This window comes from Streptopelia decaocto (genome assembly GCF_964273445.1).
Source record: "Streptopelia decaocto genome assembly, chromosome: 23".
NCBI classification, from domain to species: Eukaryota; Metazoa; Chordata; class Aves; order Columbiformes; family Columbidae; genus Streptopelia; species Streptopelia decaocto.
In genome coordinates this window covers 1961040-1981050 of record NC_138678.1, presented here as the reverse complement: position 1 = coordinate 1981050, position 20011 = coordinate 1961040, and the positions used below count along the sequence as shown (strand labels likewise).

General features: G+C 57.7%; 1 protein-coding gene across 7 annotated transcripts in view; it reads left to right on the top strand.

The window, feature by feature from the left end:
- Positions 1-20011, top strand: part of MACF1 (microtubule actin crosslinking factor 1) — a 130598-nt gene that overhangs the window by 27990 nt on the left and 82597 nt on the right. For all 7 annotated transcript variants that reach the window (XM_082071590.1, XM_082071586.1, XM_082071585.1 and 4 more), the window contains exons 4-24: positions 1068-1145; positions 2534-2626; positions 8462-8628; positions 8935-9047; positions 9139-9245; positions 9589-9708; positions 9796-9891; positions 10149-10276; positions 10380-10473; positions 11249-11403; positions 11788-12064; positions 12484-12612; positions 12861-12938; positions 13053-13214; positions 13808-13912; positions 14442-14537; positions 15248-15373; positions 17474-17626; positions 18048-18202; positions 18829-18955; positions 19384-19567. In XM_082071590.1, the coding sequence (XP_081927716.1) occupies positions 1068-1145; positions 2534-2626; positions 8462-8628; positions 8935-9047; positions 9139-9245; positions 9589-9708; positions 9796-9891; positions 10149-10276; positions 10380-10473; positions 11249-11403; positions 11788-12064; positions 12484-12612; positions 12861-12938; positions 13053-13214; positions 13808-13912; positions 14442-14537; positions 15248-15373; positions 17474-17626; positions 18048-18202; positions 18829-18955; positions 19384-19567 (2743 nt within the window). The remainder of the gene's footprint in view (positions 1-1067; positions 1146-2533; positions 2627-8461; positions 8629-8934; positions 9048-9138; positions 9246-9588; positions 9709-9795; positions 9892-10148; positions 10277-10379; positions 10474-11248; positions 11404-11787; positions 12065-12483; positions 12613-12860; positions 12939-13052; positions 13215-13807; positions 13913-14441; positions 14538-15247; positions 15374-17473; positions 17627-18047; positions 18203-18828; positions 18956-19383; positions 19568-20011) is intronic.

The following is a 20011-nucleotide window of genomic DNA, read 5'->3' as shown; positions in this document are numbered from 1 at the left end:
GGAAGGGCCCTGGAAAGCTCATCCAGTGCAATCCCCCCATGGAGCAGGAACACCCAGATGAGGTTACACAGGAAGGTGTCCAGGCGGGTTGGAATGTCTGCAGAGAAGGAGACTCCACAACCCCCCTGGGCAGCCTGGGCCAGGCTCTGCCACCCTCACCCTGAACAAGTTTCTTCTCATATTTAAATGGAACCTCCTGTGTTCCAGTTTGCATCCATTGCCCCTTGTCCTGTCACTGGTTGTCACCCAGAAGAGCCTGGCTCCATCCTCCTGACACTCCCCCTTTCCATCTTGATCCCCAGGAATGAGTCCCCCGTCAGTCTCCTCTTGTCCAGCTCCAGAGCCCCAGCTCCCTCAGCCTTTCCTCACACGGGAGATGCTCCACTCCCTTCAGCATCTTGGTGGCTGCGCTGGACTCTCTCCAGCAGTTCCCTGTCCTGCTGGAACTGAGGGGCCACAACTGGACACAATATTCCAGGTGTGGTCTCCCCAGGGCAGAGCAGAGGGGCAGGAGAACCTCTCTTGCTCAGGTGTAAGAGAAAGGTGTATTTTCCATCCCCCGGTCTGCAGGGGCTGATGCTGAGGTTGGGGTTTCTCTGCTGGCAGCGGGAACACACAGAGCGTGCCTGCGCACGTCCCCATGTCCAGCTCTGATCCACCCCACAGGTCGCGCTCTGTACCCGCTCGGGTAAATCTCTCATTGCTGAGCCATCTTCCCAGCTTACATGGCTGAGCTTAGGCTGGGTGAGATCCTGCCCTGGGATTTTGGAAGCTGAGCCAGTCCTGGGAACGTTCTATGCCCAGCTCAGAGCCTGGACGTGGACCCTCAGGGTCTTGGAGGTGGTTGACATCTCAGCGTCTTCCCACCTCCATGCCCCACCATGGGCTTTTTGCCCTTTTTCAGCAGGACCATGGGTAGCAATGACTTTATTTCCCTCCAGAGCAGGGTGTGTGGGGTGCACGGGGGGTCACAGCAGCGCACTGAGCGTGGGGGGCGGCTGTGCATGTGGGGGGGCTCCTGCCCGGCCCCCCGAGCCTGACCTGAACCTGCGTTCTCTCTCTTGCAGCCACGTGAGAAGGGACGGATGCGTTTCCACCGGCTGCAGAACGTGCAGATCGCCCTGGATTTCCTGAAGCAGCGGCAGGTAAGGGCTCGTTTCGGCTCAGCCAGAAGCAGAGCGGCACAAAAACTGGCATCAAAATGGAGGATCTTGTTCTGGGAAGGGGTTTGCGAATGTCACTGATGTCACTTCTGCGCCCTGATTTGCACCGGGGGAGGTTGAGGTTGGATTTAGGAACAATTTCTTCCCCAAAGGGCTGTGGGGCATTGGAACAGGCTGCCCAGGGCAGTGCTGGAGTCACCATCCCTGGAGGGTTGGACAGACGGACATGAGGTTCTCAGGACATGGGGCAGTGCCGGGGGTGGGTTATGGTTGGACTTGATGTTCTTGAGGGTCTTTACAACCAAAATGATTCTGTGATTCTATGATTCCTCAGCCTCGTTGGCTCTGCAGGTGGAACCCCCGCAGCCCCCAGTCCGGGTGTCCTGTTCCGCCTGTTGGGTCAGGTCTCTCGATCCTCAGATATGCCGAGATGATGATGAATTGCAGCAGTTCATGCTGAAGCAGAGATTCTTCTCTCTCTGTTGGCCTGAGGGCACTGAATAAATATAAGCACATACCCCACTGCAGGGAGGGAGAGCCGCTTCCACCCCCTCCTCCCCAGCCCCTTGATAGAGACATTTTGCCGGCGGCTCTCGGGAGCTTGTTTCTCTACTTGGATGAAGCAGCTTTTTCCTTTGAAGCCTGATGACAGTGCCCATGTTGGGATGTCTTACCCTGGCTGCTCCCACTAGACATTGTGGGGTCCCCTTGAGTGCCGGGGAGCGGGGACACCCCCCTGGAGAGCCCAATGAGGGGAGAAGAACCCGAAATAGGTGGCAGCTTCCAGAAAGGTGGCTGCAAGGAGCGCAGGAGCAGCAGTTGAGCAGCACCGCTGTGCTTTGCATCTGCTGGGAGCACTGAGGCCGGTGTCGCCAGCATCTCCGTGAGGTTCAGGGACTGCACGTGTGTTTAAATCACCCCCAGAATCTGCTGGGACAGACAGGGTGGGTGCCAGACCCTCAGCGCTGGTGTTTCTGCCTTCGTTAGGGCTGATTGATTTGTTTTGAGCCCAGGAGGGAGTTAATAAAGCTCGGCCATTCTATTTTAACCATGCTCTGTGGTCTGCAGCTATTAAATTATGCACTAGTGCTCCAGGCTTCGGGGATGAGGCACTTCTGTGTGAGCTGAAATAAAGCCGTTAAGTGCTGGAAAAGCACTTCTAGATGGAGAACGCTGGAGAGGTGAAAAATCCTTCCTGAACCGGGGCTTGGGGAGGCCTTGCTGCCTCATTTAGAAGCACCAGGGTGTTTGAATGTGTTCCCTGTGGAGTGCTGGGGGTGGCCCTGGGGACAGCCTGGTTGGGGACATGTCCCCCTCCTCTCTGTGGGTGAGGCTGACGAGGAGATTTGACCCTGTTGCTTCTCTTTCAGGTGAAACTGGTGAACATTCGCAACGATGACATTACAGACGGCAACCCCAAGCTCACCCTGGGGCTCATCTGGACGATCATCCTCCATTTCCAGGTAGGTCAGGAGGGTATTTTGCCAAAGGACGCGGGGTGGATGGTGGGAGCGCGTTGTCACACTGGGGCGCTGGCCTCAAGTTGCGCCAGGGGAGGTTGAGGTTGGATTTTGGGAACAATTTCTTCCCCAAAGGGCTGTGGGGCATTGGAACAGGCTGCCCAGGGCAGTGCTGGAGTCACCATCCCTGGAGGGTTGGACAGACGGACATGAGGTTCTCAGGACATGGGGCAGGGACAGGGGTGGGGAACGGTTGGACTTGATGAGCTTGAGGGGCTTTTCCAACCCAAATGATTCTCTGGTTGTCCACGTGCTCCGTGGCGATGCCGGCACCATGGGTTGGTCTGGGGGATCAGCACACGTTGCGGTGTCGTGGAGAGCGGTATCGGGGAATAGCAAGGCCCCTTTCTCATCATTTGCCTGATGAAATCGTTAACGATGGGCTGTGTGCAGTGGCCTCCCGGTTGGCACCAGGGTTGTTGGTGGTGACTGTTTGCTCAGCCGAGTCTCTGGAGGAGAAGAACAAACTTGGAGGGGGCCAAGGGGGACGGGCTGAGCTCACACTGATGGGGATGTTGTCCTGAGGTGCTCCCGGCCCTTTGGGTGGTCAGAGCAGCCACAGGATCTTTTGTTGAGATGGAAAATATCAGCTACGTGACAGCGGTTCAGGTCGGGGATGGGAGAAGCTCTGTGACCCAGCTGGGCTTTGGACCAGCCCACTTTGGACCATCTCCAGCAATCCTGTGCTATAGATGCTCTTACAAAACAGGGTCTTGGGATCTTTAACAGCCTCAGATCGTCTGTTTGCAGCTTTGATGTCCTCAGGGGGACAATGCGTGGCCCCTCATGCCACCAGCGCGTTGGCACGTGGGGTTTGCTCAGCCGTGCTGCTGCCAGCGGCTCGTTAGTGAATGTGCAATTAGCTCTGGGGCCGCCACCACCGTGGGACTGAGCCCATGGGAGCTGCTGCATCCCAAATCCCTCCCGTATACCCGCTGGCATCTTCCAGAGAAGACCAGCGCTGACTTTGGGACCTCGTAAGGAAGATTTCCATGTGTGTGCCCTGTGCCAGCACAGCCATGCTGTCCCCGAGCGCTGGGCAAGCCCCTCCCGACATCTATTTCTTAAGAAGAGGCTTTTTTTTGGGGGGGAGCATGGGGATAATTGCGTGTGAGGCTGCTGACGATGCGCTCTGCCGGTGTTTTGGCCGCGGGAAGCAGCCGCGATCGAGCAGGAGCTGGATGCTGATGAGTCACTGTTGTTGCCAGTGGGGCCCTGGCTGGTGGCATCTTGTCCTCGCGGTGGCCCAGTCCTGGTGCAGGGGACCGGGGAGGGGACATCAGGAGGTCCTGGGTCCCCTCTGTGCCCCGGGGGAGCTGGGCTGGTGCTGAGGCTGCGCGTCCTCCCCCCGCCTGCGCTAACGGGATTTTTTATGGGGTTGTGGCTCCATTGTGAACCTCTTAATCCATGTCCCGGTGCCTGGGGACAGGCGGCTGGGAGAGCCCTGGGGACAGACTGGGGGGGCTGGTGCCCCCTGTTTTCTGTCATTTTGTCATGTGTCACCCTGCGCTGGTCCCTCCGAGAGGAGCGGGGATGGGAGCGCCGGTGCTGCCGGAGCCCGTTGGGGACCCCACGACTGCGGCTCCTGAAGCGATGCCGGGTCCCCAGGGCACCTTGGGGACACCCTCTGCACCCCGAGCCGGGTGAGCCTGGCAGGGGGGTGGGCACGTGAACCAGCTTCCCAGGGCTCTCAATATTTAAGAATTAAGGAGCAAACCTCCCAAATTGCCGAGAAACACCCCTGCGGGAGCCGGCGCAGCTCCCCATCCCCATCCCCATCCCCATCGCGCGTCTGCCGAGCCGCTCTGACTCCTCCCTGCTTTTTCCCTTTTCCTCCCCATTTCTCTCCCACCCCTTCCTTTATTCTACCTTTACCAACCTTCCCTGGGTTCTGTGTTTTCTATCCCCCCTTCCCCACCCTTTCCCACCCTCCCTCCCCGCGATTCCTGCTCCCGGCTTGTGCTGGCGAGGGCCGTGCTCCAATTACCTCATATTTGGCGAGAAGGACGGCGCAGCCAATCCCCGCTCCCTCTGCTTTTAGGTCAAGTGATTTCTGAACTGCAGTGTAGATGCTTTGAATTTGTCTTCCGAGCAGCTCCCAGGCTGTAAGATGGCTGTCTGGAGCGGCGGCGACGGCGGCAGGGCCGGCGGGAGGGAGCGGCGGCGGGGGACGGTCCCCGGCGCGCTGCGCGGCGTGGCTTTGAGCCCATGAAACCCGGCTCGGGATTTATTCGGCAGCCGGCGATTCGCTCGAAGCGCGTTCCTGCCGGCACCGAGGAGGCGATGGGGAATTCTCTGGGCTGCGTTAAAGAGCAGAAGGAAAAAGCCGTGGGAAAAGCCCCGCTGTCTCCCAAAAAAAGGGTCCGCTTCAAACGGAGGCGGAGGGGGAAGAGGAGAGCGATGCCGGCGGCTGCGCCGCAGGAGGAGCCGCCGGTGCTGGAGGTCACTGAGGATGAGGAGGCAGCGAAGTGGAAGGCGGCCCCGCAGCAGGAGGGGGGACAGGAGCCCCCCGGGAGCCGGCACGGTGCAGGGGACCCCAAGCCAGCATCCCTGCAGCCCGGGCTCATCGTGCAGGTGAAGGAGCGGTTTCAGGGGGAGGTGCAGAAAGCTCGCCTGGTGCTGGAACCGGCTGCGGCGGGGCCGTCCCGGGAGGAGGGCACCACCGTCATCGCCCGCTTGCTGGAGAACCCGGCCGAGAAGGGCTGCGAGAAGGCGGTGAGCCGGCTGGTCGAGCTGCAGCGGAGCGGCGCCGGTAACCGCCGGGCCGTGCTGCTGCCCCTGCGCGGGGGTGACGCCGATGGCCACGCCGGGGGGCTCCTGGCCCCGGTGAGCACCAGGCCTGGCGAGGAGCCGGCGAAGAGCCGGGAGCCCGTGGCCGGCAGCGCCCGCGGTGCCTGGGGAAGAGGAGGCAGCGACAATCCCAGCTCCAGCGCCGCGTGGACCTGCTCATCCTCCGCAGAGCCGGGCACCGTTTCGGAACTGTCTACACCGTCCCCCATGGTGGATCAGCTGGAAAACCCCAGCATGGGGACATCCTCGGTGTTGCCGTCATCTCGGGATGGGCAGGGGCTGCCGGGCTCCCGCAGCCCGTCCTCCTTCAGCGGCGGCGCGGCCCGGAGCTCCTCGGGCTACGGCAGCGACCCGGCCCGGCGGTCAGCCAAGGGTGCTGGAGCTGGTGGGACCATGACACCTCGCGGTGACAGTGGCCGCAGGCTTGCTGCAGAGGGCCGGGCTCGGAGTGGGAGCTCAGGGACAGCCGGAGGAATGGTCAGTGTCTGCGTGTGCCCTCGCCCCCCTTTTTGGAACGGGTCGGGGTATCTGGTTCAGCAGCCCCCAGATCCTGGTGGCTCCTGGGGATGGGCATGTTGACAAGGTTCAACCTTGTGCTGAGCACAGGGAGGACTCTGGTGCAGAAAGTTGCCGGGTGCCTTTTCCCCTCTGAGCATCTCTGCCGGGAAAGTGTCCCCGGGACCGACCTGTCCCGTCCTCTGCTCCTGGCACAGGCAGCCGGAGAGCGGGTCTTGCTGGAGTCAGCGCTCGTGTTTGTTGTCAGTGGTGGCACCTGTGTCCTCGGTGGGATTTTGGGGTGTCCCCTTCCTGCTGCCCACACTTGGCTACCGGGCAGTGTATGAACACGGAGATGCGGGGGCTCTCCCTGCCCCGAGGCGGGTCTGGGAGGAAGAGGAGGGGGTGATGCTGGGTTTCGGAGCCTGTTGTTGTGGTTTGGAGGTTGTTCTTTGGGTGGGCTGGAGGTGCCCTGTGTTTTGGCTGAGCCCTGCACACCCCAGGACAAGCGTGTGGTTGGAGGGGCAGGGAAGGGGCTGTGGCCCCCAACACCTTTGCGTTGGGACCGGTGTCACAGCCGCCCTCTGGCCTTCAGCCTCCTGCCACCAGTTGCTTGATGTTGGAAGGGTTTGGAAGGGCTTGGCCCCAGATCCTGCGAGTTTCCACTCTATCTTCTCGCCGGTGCCTCCCTAAATCTTTGTCCTGACACGGAGATGTGAAGAAAGGAGGGTGGAGCTGGCGCCGCATCCTGCACCTCCGTAAGCACATCTACAGCAGGGTCTCCTGCCCTTGGGGAAAGGCCCAGCGCTCGGAGAACCCCAGTGCCACGTGAACGATGGAAGATAAAGGATTTGTCTGAGCTGGGAGCTGCAAGGGGCTCCCCAATGGGCAGCGGTGCAGGAGAGCCCAGGTGGGGCGCTGCCGACCGGTGTGTTTGCAGAAGCTTTTATCCCACTCTTAATTAAGAGCTGCTAGGAAACCACTAAGGGGGAGCTGGGCAGAGGTTTGTGGGTCCCTCCCTCAAAGTGCGGAGGGTCCCATCCTGCTGCTCGCCTGGTCCGTCGCCCCATCCGATGGGCGCTGGATCCCGGCATCCCTACGGCGCCCCGGCCGCGGGGCTGGAGGAGTTAAAGCAGCGCCGGCGGTGTGGCAGCGCCTGACAAAGAGCAGTTTTGTGTGTGATGAGCGGCTCAGGCTGGGGAAGGGGAGGTGAGCTGCAGAATACCAATGACACCATCGCTGCCGTGCCTCGGCAGCATCCTCCCCGCCGGTCCCTGCCTCCTGCCTGCTGAGGGATCGCTGGCAGCGCCCAACCGGGCGTATTTTAGGGGAGGAATAAAGCAACTGGGTGTTGTCAGGGCCGGGAGGGGCGGCAGGTGGGGCTGGGCGCTGGCACACGCGTCCCTGCCGCGCCGGGAGGAGGAATCCGTGAGCCTTCACACAGGCGCCCCAGAAAATCGGCGAGGCTGACATCGTCCCCTTTGTCTGCCCCTTAATTAAGGGGAGGCCGCCGTACTAATTGGGGAGCCGGGGGAGGAGGCAGCCGTGCCAATCAGGGATACGCTGGCATGCGGGGACACGTGCGTTTTGTCACGTGCGAGTCTGGGATTCGCAGCCGGTGCCGTGTGTCTGTCTGAGGGGTCTGTGCCCGTCGGTCTCTTTTGTCGGGGAGGTGGGTCACGGGCACCCCCTGGCACCGGCTCTGCAGGCATGGCGAGGCAGAGGGGGGATGTGGCAGCCTTGTCCCCATCCTTCCCTTTGCTCCCGGGGTGGAGACGGTGGCTTTGCTGGCTGGAGGTCGGGGAGATCCCTCTGCCTCCCAAGCAGCACCTCCAAGTGCTGTTTTCTGCTTCTTAAGTTGGTATTTTTTGTGCCTCTTTCACGTTGGGATCTCCCATCTGCCCAAACCGTGCAATCCAGCTCTGGGGTCCTCAGCATGGGAAAGATATGGACCTGGTGGAGAGGGGCCAGGGAAGCTCACAAAAATGATCTGAGGCTGGAACAGCTCTGCTGGGGGACAGGCTGAGAGAGTTGGGGTGTTCAGCTGGAGAAGAGAAGCTCTGGGGAGACCTTATTGTACCCTTTCCATACCTAAAAGGGGCTGATAAGAAAGATGGGGACAGAGTTTTCATTAGGACTTGTTGTGATAGGTCAAGGGGTGATGGTTTAAAACTAAAGGAGGGAGATTCAGGCTGGACATGAGGAGGAAATTGTTGCCCTGAGGGTGGTGAGAGCCTGGCCCAGGTTGGCCAGAGAGGTGGTGGATGAACCATCCCTGGAGACATCCCAGGCCAGGCTGGACGGGGTCTGAGCAACCTGAGCTGGTGAAGATGTCCCTGTCATGGCAGGGGGGGCACTGGGGGACATTTGAAGGTTTCCTCCTGTCCTTCCTGGCAGCTGCCGGGTCTTGGGCAAGTTCATGGCCACTGGCTGTGCCTGGTGGAGTCTCCTCCTCGTCCCACATCACCCCATGGCTGTGCCACTTCCTTACAGATCTCCGACATCTACATCAGTGGGGAGTCGGGGGATATGTCGGCCAAGGAGAAGCTGCTTCTGTGGACGCAGAAGGTGACGGCCGGTTACATCGGGGTGAAGTGCACCAACTTCTCATCGTGCTGGAGCGACGGGAAGATGTTCAACGCGCTCATCCACAGATACAGGTGGGGAGGAAGCAGCAGCAAAGAGCATCATCTCAGTGGGGAGGAAGGGCTGGGGCTGGTCTCTTCCAACCAAAATGATTCTATATTCTGCCACAGAGGGCTTGTGGTCCCAGCCTGGTACGCTGGGCACAGAGGGCAGGTCCCAGAGGAGCACGGGGGTGTTTTCTTCACAGCCTAAACACCCCTTTCCAAAGGGGACGAGCTGGGGAGCTGCTGCAGCCCAGGTCCCCTTGGAAAGCCACCAGCCTGGGACAGGGACACCTTGCGCTGTTTGCCACCCTTGTGACTCGGGCATGTGTCTTGCAGGCCAGATCTGGTGGACATGGAGAGGGTGCAGATCCAGAGTAACCGGGAGAACCTGGAACAAGCCTTTGAGATCGCCGAGCGGCTGGGGGTCACGCGGCTGCTGGATGCCGAAGGTGGGCGGCCGGGGGAGCGGCTGGTGCGGGGGGATATCGACCCCTCCGCCCGCTCCCGTTCCTCACTCCCTTCCTGCTTCTCTCTTGCCAGACGTGGATGTCCCGTCCCCAGATGAGAAATCCGTGATCACTTACGTGTCTTCAATCTACGATGCCTTTCCCAAAGTCCCCGAGGGAGGAGAAGGGATCAGCGCTATCGTAAGCATCGCTGCGGGTTGGGACAGCGGTTGGAGGCAGCTGGTTGTTGCGGGAAGGGTTTGGGGGGTTCCCTGTTGCTGTAGCAGATGGATGGAAGAGGTTTTGGGGGAGTAAGGAGCTTCCCCATGAACGTGCCTGCCCTGAGAACTACCAGCGTGCCCGTAGGTCCATGGTGTTCTCCAGACTCTGTGGGTTATGCCACATTTTTTGAGCTGTTGGAAAAGCTGAGCTGGCTTCCAGGGAGCAGCTCACAGGGAGGATCTTCCTCCTCCTCCTCCCTCCTGTACCTGGGATGGTGTCCCTGCCACTGGCAGTGCTCTGCAAGGATGCTCTTGCCCCGCAGGAGGTGGATTCAAGGTGGCTGGAGTACCAGAGCCGCGTGGAATCCCTCATCTCCTGGATCAAGCAGCACACGATACTCATGTCAGATAAATCCTTCCCCCAGAACCCTGTAGAGCTAAAGGTAGGTCCTGGACAAGCTCTGTGCACAGTGTCCCTTGTGCTCGGTGGCATCACCAGATGGGTTTCTGATGAGCCTTTCTCATCCCAGGCACTTTATAACCAGTACATACACTTCAAAGAAACTGAAATCCCAGTGAAAGAGCAGGAAAAAGGAAGGATAGAGGAGCTCTACAGACTGTTAGAAGTAAGTATCATCGCAACTACCCAGCGGCTTGTAGGTGGGAGTGTTGTGCTTTTAGCAAGACTAAAGTGTGCTCAGTTTGGGTTTATTTTGGAATGAGAAGTGGAAATAACCCTGAGGGTAAATGATGTAGCAAGCAGGATGCTGCAGGAGCGGAGGCAGAGCTGGTGCCTTATAGCCCCGCTTTCCTTGCTGTAGTTTCTCTCTACCCAGCTGGAGGAGGAGGTAGAAAATTCCATTCCGCTGATGTTTTCCCACAGGTATGGATTGAATTTGGACGCATCAAATTGCCCCAGGGCTACCACCCCAATGATGTGGAGGAGGAGTGGGGCAAACTCATAATCGAGATGCTGGAGCGTGAGAAGCTGTTGCGGCCAGCGGTGGAAAGGTGGGGACCGTGGCCATGGTGGGGTGTCCCCGCGGGGGTGTCCCCTGCTCCCCTGGCTGTGGGGACATCCCAAATCTCATTCTCTTCTCCTCTGTCACCGCAGGCTGGAATTGCTGCTACAAATCGCTAACAAAATCCAGAATGGTGCTCTGAGCTGTGAGGAGAAACTCACTCTCGCAAAGAACACGCTGCAGGCTGTGAGTGGGGGGGGTGGTGATTTTCCCCCTCCTAATTTCTTATGGATTTTTGGTTGTTTGTTTTTCTGCCTCTTCTTTTATGTGCATCTCTTCCCTTCTCTTCTATGGGGTGGTGGGTTCCCTGGACATCTTTCCCTTCTCTTCTGATGTTCAGCCCATCCTGGAGGGGCTATAGAGGTGACAGTGGATGCCTGGGGATCTATGACATGAGGATCTTGGGGACAGGGGACTGTCCTTGTTGTACAGCAGCTGCCTCTGGGCATGCAGCTATTGAGTCTGGACATCTGCAGAAGCGTTGGCTTGGAGGAGAACTGCAGTTCTGGGAAAGCTGCTTGTACAATGAGGCTTAAAAAGCCCCAAATGTGTTTTATTTGTCTAAAAGAGTGGCAGAAAGGATGCAGTTGCAGACTGCAGCTACCTGGGCAGGGAGAAGATTTCTGAAGAGGGGTGTTTTGTTCTGGGAGAAAGAGATGTAAGGGTTGGGAGCTAAAAATGGGTAAACCCAAGCAAGAAATGAGAGACGTGTTTAAATGACCATCCATGGGACTGACCATGGGACTCCATCCATCACCAGAAGCTCCAGTTCATCTGCAGGAGCTTCTAAAGGGGATGTCCTGGGTGTGGTGTGAGTGATGAACTCATGTTCTTCTGTTCAAATCGAGCTTGTGGATTAAAAGTTCTGGGTTTTTTTGGTGTTGATGCTGGGCTGCTCTCGTGTTCTCTCTGCCCACGTGCCCGAGGGACCCGTCCCTCAGTGTCCCCTCTCTCGGTGCAGGACGCCGCTCACCTGGAGTCGGGCCAGCCGGTACAGTACGAATCCGACGTGGTGATGTATCTGCAGGAGTGCGAGGGGCTGATCCGCCAGCTCCAGGTGGACGTGCAGATCCTGCGGGATGAGAATTACTACCAGCTGGAGGAGCTGGTGTTCAGGTGAGAGGAGCCGTGTCCCAGATGGTCTGTGGTTGGAGAAATGGGGTGCACGGGGTTCCTCTGCTCTGTTGTGGGGAAGGAGGGAGCATGTGAGCATCTTTAGCAAGTGATAGGATGAGAGAAAATGGTCTCGGGTTGTGCCAGGGGAGGTTGAGGTTGGATCTGGGGACAATTTCTTCCCCAAAGGGCTGTGGGGCATTGGAACAGGCTGCCCAGGGCAGTGCTGGAGTCACCATCCCTGGAGGGTTGGACAGACGGACATGAGGTTCTCAGGACATGGGGCAGTGCCAGGGGTGGGTTAACAGTTGGTTTTGATGATCTTGAGGGTCTCTTCCAACCCAAATGATTCAATGGTTCTTACCCATGCCTTGCTCGCTTCTCCAGGATCATGCGGCTGCAGGACGAGCTGGTGACGCTGCGGCTGGAATGCACCAACCTGTACAGGAAAGGTCACTTCTCCAGCCTGGAGCTGGCGCCCACTACCACGCTGAGCACGACGCACTTGAAGGGCGAGTCCCTGACCAAAGGGCTTCACACCTCCTCCGCCTCCTGGTTCCGAAAGCCCATGCGCAGGACGGAGCTGGTGGCCATCTCCTCATCCGAAGACGAAGGCAGCCTCCGGTTCGTGTACGAGCTGCTGGCCTGGGTGGAGGAGATGCAGGTGAGTGCTGGGCCAAATCACCTATGGGGAGGTAGGAAGCTGGTCTGGGCTTTTTCCTGCCTTTATCTGAATAATCGCTTTGATTGTTCAAGGTTTCTGGAGAGCGCCGACGCTTTTGTCTTGAGTTGGGTTTCTCTCTTGTTATCCTGCTGATCAGTGGGTATCAGAAGGTCCTTTCAAAGCTGGAAGCAAATCTGTACTGATGCAGTCAGTCGTTTCATTTTACTTGTGTACAAAGCTTGTGTAGACTGTTCCAGAAATCATTCTGTGCTGGATCACTGGCTTAGGATTCTCCGCAAGGACTTGGAGGGTGTTTGTTTCCTCTTGAGTGACCCAGGAGGCTTCCATGCCCTTGTGTCCTTTTGAGACACGCTCCTGCAGATGAGGAGAGCTGACTTGCACCTCCTGGCCTGTTTCAGATGAGACTGGAGCGGGCAGAGTGGGGGACTGACCTGCCGAGCGTGGAAACCCAGCTGGAGACCCAGCGGCACGTCCACGCCAGCGTGGAGGAGCTGGGCTCCAGCGTGAAGGAGGCCAGGGTGTACGAGGTACGGGGACACGGGCCGGGTGACAGCGCGTGGCACAATGTGTACGGGAAGGCGAGGGCATCAGAATCGCCTCTTGTGGGTAAAGTGCCAGGGGCAGAGATATTTTTTAAGGACAGAACCTCTGAATTGATGCTGGAGGCTGCTGCATCCTCTCCACCTCCTCTTGCTCACACAGGGCTGGGGAGAAAGATTTGGAGATGGGGTTTTCGAGTGATTCGGCTAACAGGAGTATGTTTTTCATCCTTCAGGGTAAAATATCTCAGAATTTCCGTGCTAGCTACACAGAGACGCTGGGCAAGCTGGAGACACAGTACTGCAAGCTGATGGTGAGTGGGCTTGGGGTGGGTCCATCCCCACATCCCTGTTCCCCGGGTGGGGAGGGGGCCAGACCCCCATTGCCTGCAGGGCAGGGAAGGGCAATGATGCTTTGTTGTGTTCAGGAAACCTCCGGCTTTCGGCTGAGACACCTCCAGAGCTTGCACGGGTTTGTGTCTCGGGCCACGGCTGAGCTGATTTGGCTGAACGAGAAGGAGGAGGAGGAACTGGCCTACGACTGGAGCGACAACAACCCCAACATCGCAGCCAAGAGGAATTACTTCTCGGTGAGCGACCGCGGGGCAGGATGGGTGGGATTGGGTGTCCTCTGGGTGCTGCTGCTGCTTTGGATCCACTCTGGGACCTTCAGCTACCGACAGAGCTCAAGTCCCCGGAGGTTTGATGCTCCCTCCCAAGTCGCTGAACTTGTAGTTCATGAGTGCAGTGGATGAAAGAGCTCTCCCTAGAGCAGAAGGTGCAAATAGTGTTTGTTCAGTTGAGTTTCAATCGCAAAGGCATCAAAAGATGGTTTTTTAGCACTATTTGGAGCTAAAGGCGTCTTTAATAGGGAAAAAAAATCTGAGCTAAAGAGGAGCATTGATTCCTCTTAAAAGCAGTAGAAATAAATTGCTGTTTTTCCACAATTGCACTGTCTGGGACTGAATAGGTCCCCGGGCAGGTTTCCAGTGTCTGTGTTAGATCTGCGTTTGGTGCACAGGAGCTGTCCTGATGGGAGCCGGCTGCGCTGCTCCCTGAGCCGTACTGGTGTCCCTGAGCACCACTGGTGTTTACTCCCACACCTGCGTTAGCTGGACACATGCTCTGAGTGAGGCTGCTCCACGTAGCCGAGATTTGGACTTTGCTTCGGTCGTTCCCGCAGGAGCTGACGGCGGAGCTGGAGGAGAAGCAGGACATCTTCCGCTCCCTGCAGGACACGGCCGAGCTGCTGGCCCTGGAGAACCACCCGGCCAAGCAAACCGTGGAGGTGAGTGGGTGCCAGGACGAGCCCTGAGAATCAGCTGGTGGCAAATCATCTCACCTGGGAGTGGGAAACTCTCTGTCCCACCCTTATGGGCAGCTAGAGCTAGTACAGCGTTTTATGGTGGTAGCAGAACGTCAGTGCAGTGTTATGTTCTTGGGAGTGCAGTGAGAAGCTCGAGGCCGTTCCTAAATAATCCTCAGCTCACATTAAAGCTCGGATATGCTTCTACAGAGCATGAGCCTTTTCTAAAGCAAGATGATGCAGGGAACAGCCTCAGCTTGCTCGGAGTTATCCAGGCGTGGAGGAAAACTGCGGTGGTGAAGCAAAGGGCTGTGGGGACGTGTCTCTCCCTGGGGAGAGAACAGACCTGTGTGTGCTGCAGCCCTGTTCCTGTGTTCCTGCTCTCTGTGCCTGTGTCCGAACCCTCCTGGTTGCAGCCAGATCTTGCCCACTCTGTCCATCCCACCGGCTGTAGCCGTGTCCTTCCCGTGACCCTCGTTACTCATTACCGTTCGGTGCGTGTGTTTCTCAGGCGTACAGCGCTGCCGTGCAGACGCAGTGGCAGTGGATCAAGCAGCTCTGCCTGTGCGTGGAACAGCACGTGAAGGAGAACGCTGCCTATTTCCAGGTACCTGGGGAGGGGCAGCCCCGATTTCCCTGCTCTCCATCCACCGCATCTCGTTGCGTGAGCTTCAAACGCTGCTGTTCCCTTTGGGGGAGAGGGAAGGAGGGGTTTGTGGTGCTCATGGGGGCTGGTTTCTCATGACTCGTCTCCTTCTCCTTAGCTGCTCTCTGGGTTGTCTCATTGGGGCAAAAGGGATCAACTTCCACCTAATTCTGGCTATCCATGTGGGATCATAGAATATTGTGGGTTGAAGGGACCTTCAAATGTCCCCCAGTGCCCCCCCTGCCATGACAGGGACATCTTCACCAGCTCAGGGTGCTCAGAGCCCCGTCCAGCCTGGCCTGGGATGTCTCCAGGGATGGTTCATCCACCACCTCTCTGGCCAACCTGGGCCAGGCTCTCACCACCCTCAGGGACAACAATTCCTCCTCATGTCCAGCCTGAATCTCCATCCTTTAGTTTAAAACCATCACCCCTTGTCCTGTCGCAACAGGCCCTGCTCAAAAGCCTGTCCCCATCTTTCTGATTGGCCCCTTTTAATTACAGAAAGGGCACAATAAGGTCTCCTCAAAGTCCTGCTTTAACAGCTCCAAGCCAGAATAACCTTGGGAGCCGCTGGTTGCAATGTGGGGGTGATTGTCCCCTGCCCGCAGTGCTGCTGGCTGCTCGGTGGCCTTTTGTGCAGGTTTCCATGAACCTCTTTGTCTTTGCAGTTCTTCAGCGACGCCCGGGAGTCAGAGACCTACCTGCGCAACCTGCAGGACTCCATCAAAAGGAAGTATTCTTGCGACCACAACACGAGCCTGACGCGGCTGGAGGACCTGCTGCAGGACTCCATGGTGGGTGCTCCGGCATTCCGGCCACCCTGGGCCTCCTTGCTCCGGTCCAGCAGCGTTACTCGGGGCACCTCTTGCTTCCCAGCGACAACTGGGCTTGTTTTATTCCCACCACACTGCGGTTTCATGTAACGTGGTTTTGTTTCCCCATCGAGGTCAATGTTCTGCTTTGCCTTGGAGCTGCCGCATGTGTTTGTAGGTGGCTGTGGGCTGTAGGTCGTGTGTGTGACCCAGATCTCCATTGTTACAGCAGCCAATGGGTCACTTTTATTTAGAGACACCATCCAGCATCTTTCTGTGTCCTCGGGGTGAAGAGCAGGGGGTGCATGCTGTCTGTGCAAACCCATAGTTTGACATGCGAACTGTTTTTCCCCGTCGGTGCCCGTCGTGCCATCCGCTCTGCATGGCGCTGGTTGTGTTCATCACGCAGAGCCCGCAGGGTGCTCCTGGTTCTGCTTTGGAGCTGGTGCTTGCAAGGGATGCGGAGAAATGCCTGTGCTTTATCCAGACCAAATCCCCCGTTAATCCATCACGCTGTGCCGCGGGGGGGGACCCCGGCTGTGTATGGGGACAGGGACTCGGCAGCGCTGATCTCCAAACACGTGGCATGGCTTAGCTGCGGCATGGCAGAGAGCAGACAAGGGGCGATCGCGCTGTGATCTTCTTGTCCAAATTGGCCTGGAAAAAAGACTAAAATACCGAAAACAGCACAAAAACAAAACCCGGGGAGCAACACGTCAGATGGTGTTTGAAACCACGGGCGGGGGAGGATTTGGGCTGGGGGTTGACTGCTGAGCCGCTGGTGGAGGTGCCAGGAGGTGACACTTGAGTGTGTGGAGGTGAGGGGCTGCTTTGGCTTTGCTCTTGGTGCTCAGTGACATCCACCGTGTCCCCAGTGGAGCTGGGACACCTCGCTGGGTGTTGGTGACAGGGGCATCAGCTGGGTCAGGGCTCACCTTCTCCTCTCGGGGCGGCTCCCATCCTCTGGCATTGTCTGGGGGTTGTCCTGGTCTGTCCCCCGGTGTCACCAGGACACGGAGCGGCCAGCCCGAGTCCCGGGGTCCGTGTTGGCAGCACCAGGGTCTGGCAGGAGCGTCTGGGGTGGGAGAAGCTTGAGAGCAGCCACGATCGCAGCACTCCCTGAGCTCAGCTGTATTACTCTTTCTTACCTAATAAGTTAAAGTTGTATTTCTTCCAATCATGCTCCCTGGGACAGGCACAGGTAGTTTAATCATTTATTCTTTTCTTTTTCTTTTTTTTAACCATTAAATTACCCTCCATCGTTAGCACACTAACCAACCCCAAGAGTACCAAGCATGAGGGAGAACATTTTTCTGGGATCTTTTTTAACCTTTCGCAGCCAGAATGAGCTGAGCTGCCACTAATCACACGAGCGGCCGGTGTTGTGATGCACACACGTCTCCATCAGTGCTGGAGGCTGTTCCAGGGGAGCTTTGTCACCAGTCCCCTGGGTTGTCCCATCACCAAACCTAGCAGGGACTTTATTATGCTGCATCTCCAGCCGGCACATTTCTCCCCAAACGCAGAGACCTGTGCAATCACTCCACCACAAGCCCCTTCTCCCGAGGTGTTTTATCCGCATAACTCATCGTATCGCCATTCCAGCTGTTGGTTTACACATCTGTCATCTTTTGCTGTAGAAAAGGGAGCATGCTTCTGGGGTCTCTCCTCCAGGCAGCTAAACATCCCCAGCTTTGGGCTGGAGCTTGTCCTGCTCTTGGCCCCTTACACCTCCTGGGACTTTAATTTTGCTGTATGCTGTGTTCTCTTTGCTTTTCCCTTTTGAAATAAAATACTTTCTTGTCCTAGCAGCACAAGAGCCAGAGGCGTGTGCATGCGGCTTTGCAGGGCAGTGGGAGCGGCAGCGGGGAGGTCCCATCCTGACCCACCGTCTGTTCTCCCTCCCATCCCATCTCCTGCCCCCTCATCCCATCCTGTTAGGGCAGCAGGATCCTCCTGCCGTGTTTGTTCAACCCTTGAGACCCCAGCAGGGCAGCGTTGGGGTGGGGGTGCCAAGATGCCCGGGAGACGCCTCCTCTCCCCTGGCTCCAGCAACCCGTCCTTCCTCCTCCTCTCTGCCAGGACGAGAAGGAGCAGCTCATCCAGTCCAAGAGCTCCGTCGCCAGCCTGGTGGGACGCTCCAAAACCATCGTGCAGCTCCGGCCCAGGAACCCGGAGCACCTCGTGAAGAGCACGATCCCCATCAAGGCTGTTTGTGACTATCGGCAGATCGAGGTGAGGGCTGGGGGCGCTTGGGAGGGGAAGGCAGGGACGAGGTGGAGGAGAAACCCCCGTGGTGGTGTAGGACGAGCTCCGTGGCATCTGTCGCTGGGAAGCAGGGAGTGGGAAGACAGGAGGAGGGAAATAGCGCGGCTGGTGTTCCCGGAGCAGATTTCCATGTCTCAGATTTATTCTGCACACGAGCTAAAGTCCTTTTTCCTGAGGATGGGCTTCAGCAGCCTCAACCAGATCAGCACAGTTAACTCCTTGTCCCTTCCTCTCCAGATGTGAGCGTGCTGCGCTGCCTGGCGCTGTACCAGGCTTTTGCTTTATTAAAAAATGTCTATATAACACTATTTGGAGGAGAGCTGGCAGGCAGGGCAGGCGCGGGCAGCCCTGGTGCCGGTTTCTGACGGGGCGGGTGGTGTTGGTGCAGATCACCATCTGCAGGAACGACGAGTGCGTGCTGGAGGACAATTCCCAGAGAACCAAGTGGAAGGTGATCAGCCCCACGGGGAACGAGGCCATGGTGCCCTCCGTGTGCTTCCTCATCCCCCCGCCCAACAAGGAGGCCATTGAGATGGCCAACAGGTGACTCGCGGTGGGGGGAGTCCCCGGGGCACAGTGGCCGGGAGGTGGGGAGGGGCTGGTGACGCAGGAGGGGACAGATCTGGGGTGGGAAGGGGAGAGAAACTGGGGTGGAGGAACAGGAGTGGGTGGAAAGCCCTTGAGGTGCTGGAGCGAGTTGAGAGGAGGGAACGGAGCTGGTGAGGAGCTGGAGCACAAGTGTGATGGGAGCGGCTGAGGGACCTGGGGGTTCAGCTGGAGAACAGGAGCTGAGGGGAGACCTTCTGAGCTCTGAACTGCCTGAAAGGAGCTTGGAGCCAGGGGGGGTCGGGCTCTGCTCCCCAGGAACAAGCTCCAGGAGCAGAGGAAACGGCCTCAAGTTGCGCCAGGGGAGGTTGAGGTTGGATTTAGGAACAATTTCTTCCCCAAAGGGCTGTGGGGCATTGGAACAGGCTGCCCAGGGCAGTGCTGGAGTCACCACCCCTGGAGGGTTGGACAGACACGGAGATGAGGTTCTCAGGACATGGGATATTGCCAGGGGTGGGTTAATGGTTGAATTTGATGATCTTGAAGGGCTTTTCCAACACAAATGATTGTATGAGTGCGCTAGGTTGATCCAGGGCTGACAGATCTGCTCCTTTCCCATGCAGGGTGGAACAATTGTACCAGAAGGTGATGACTCTCTGGCACCAGCTCCACATGAACACCAAGAGCCTCATCTCCTGGAACTACCTGCGGAAGGACATCGCCCTGGTGCAAAGCTTCAGCATGGAAAAGGTACGGTAGGAGTTTCCCTGCCTGGCTCCAGGTCTGTGTTGCTCATCCTCTGAGCTTCTTCGTGCAGCTGAGGAAGAAGGGAAGGGTTGAAAAGAAGAGCAGAGACTGCGAGGTTGGGCAAGTTCAAGGGTCTTTGCACCTTGGACAGCAGGAAGACCTGAGCTGGGGGGTTCTTTTCAAAATGATTGCAGTTTTTCCTAATAAAGCATCATCAGGAGTTTGCTGCTGTTAAGGCATAAGAGATTGTGGACTTAGCATTTCCTAGGGAGTGAGCAAGGCGTGAGGCCAAGGCGGAGGAGTTTGCCATTGCTCTTCTAACAAGAAAAGGCTCACTTGGCCGAGGAAGGCGATGAAGCCGGGCAGGATGGCTCCGGGTGAAGCGTAGGAAGTCGTTCCCGGGGGTTAACGTGCCGCTTTTCCACTCGCAGCTCAGATCCTTGGCGCAAGGCGAGTGCCAGCAAGCGCTGAAGAGCCTGCAGACGCACTACGAGGACTTCGTGCAGGACAGCCGGGACTCGGAGCTCTTCTCGGTGTCGGACCGGCTGCGGCTGGAGGAGGAAGTGGAGTCGTCCAAGGAACACATCCGGCAGCTGCTGGAGTCCATGGAGAACGGTGAGCTTCAAAGGGCTGATGCGTTCACCAGGAGCTGTGGGGACTCATAAGCACAGGATTTATGGGATGGTTGATGAGCTAGTTGATGGTGTGAGCAGCTGTTCTCCTTATTTCTCCGTCCATTCAAGTGTTTGGTCTTTGTCCAGCGATGTTCCTGGCTTTGCAGCTTCAGCTTATCCGCTGAGTCCTCTTGCCCTAATATTGCTGGAGGATTTGGTCGTTAGGATTCATTCTGAGCAAGGAGTTCTTCCTGCGTTTAATCTTTAAGAAAATAGACGTGGTGGTGACACCAGCACTGCGAGTCTCACTTCAAGGACTTTGTCATGCGAGGTGCCCTGTGGCTCGGCTCATTCTTAGCTGCGTTTGAACGAGATGATGTGATTAAATTACTTTCCGTCTGAGCGGAGCCCCCGGTGTCTCGGTGCCAGCGCGATGCTGCGCTCA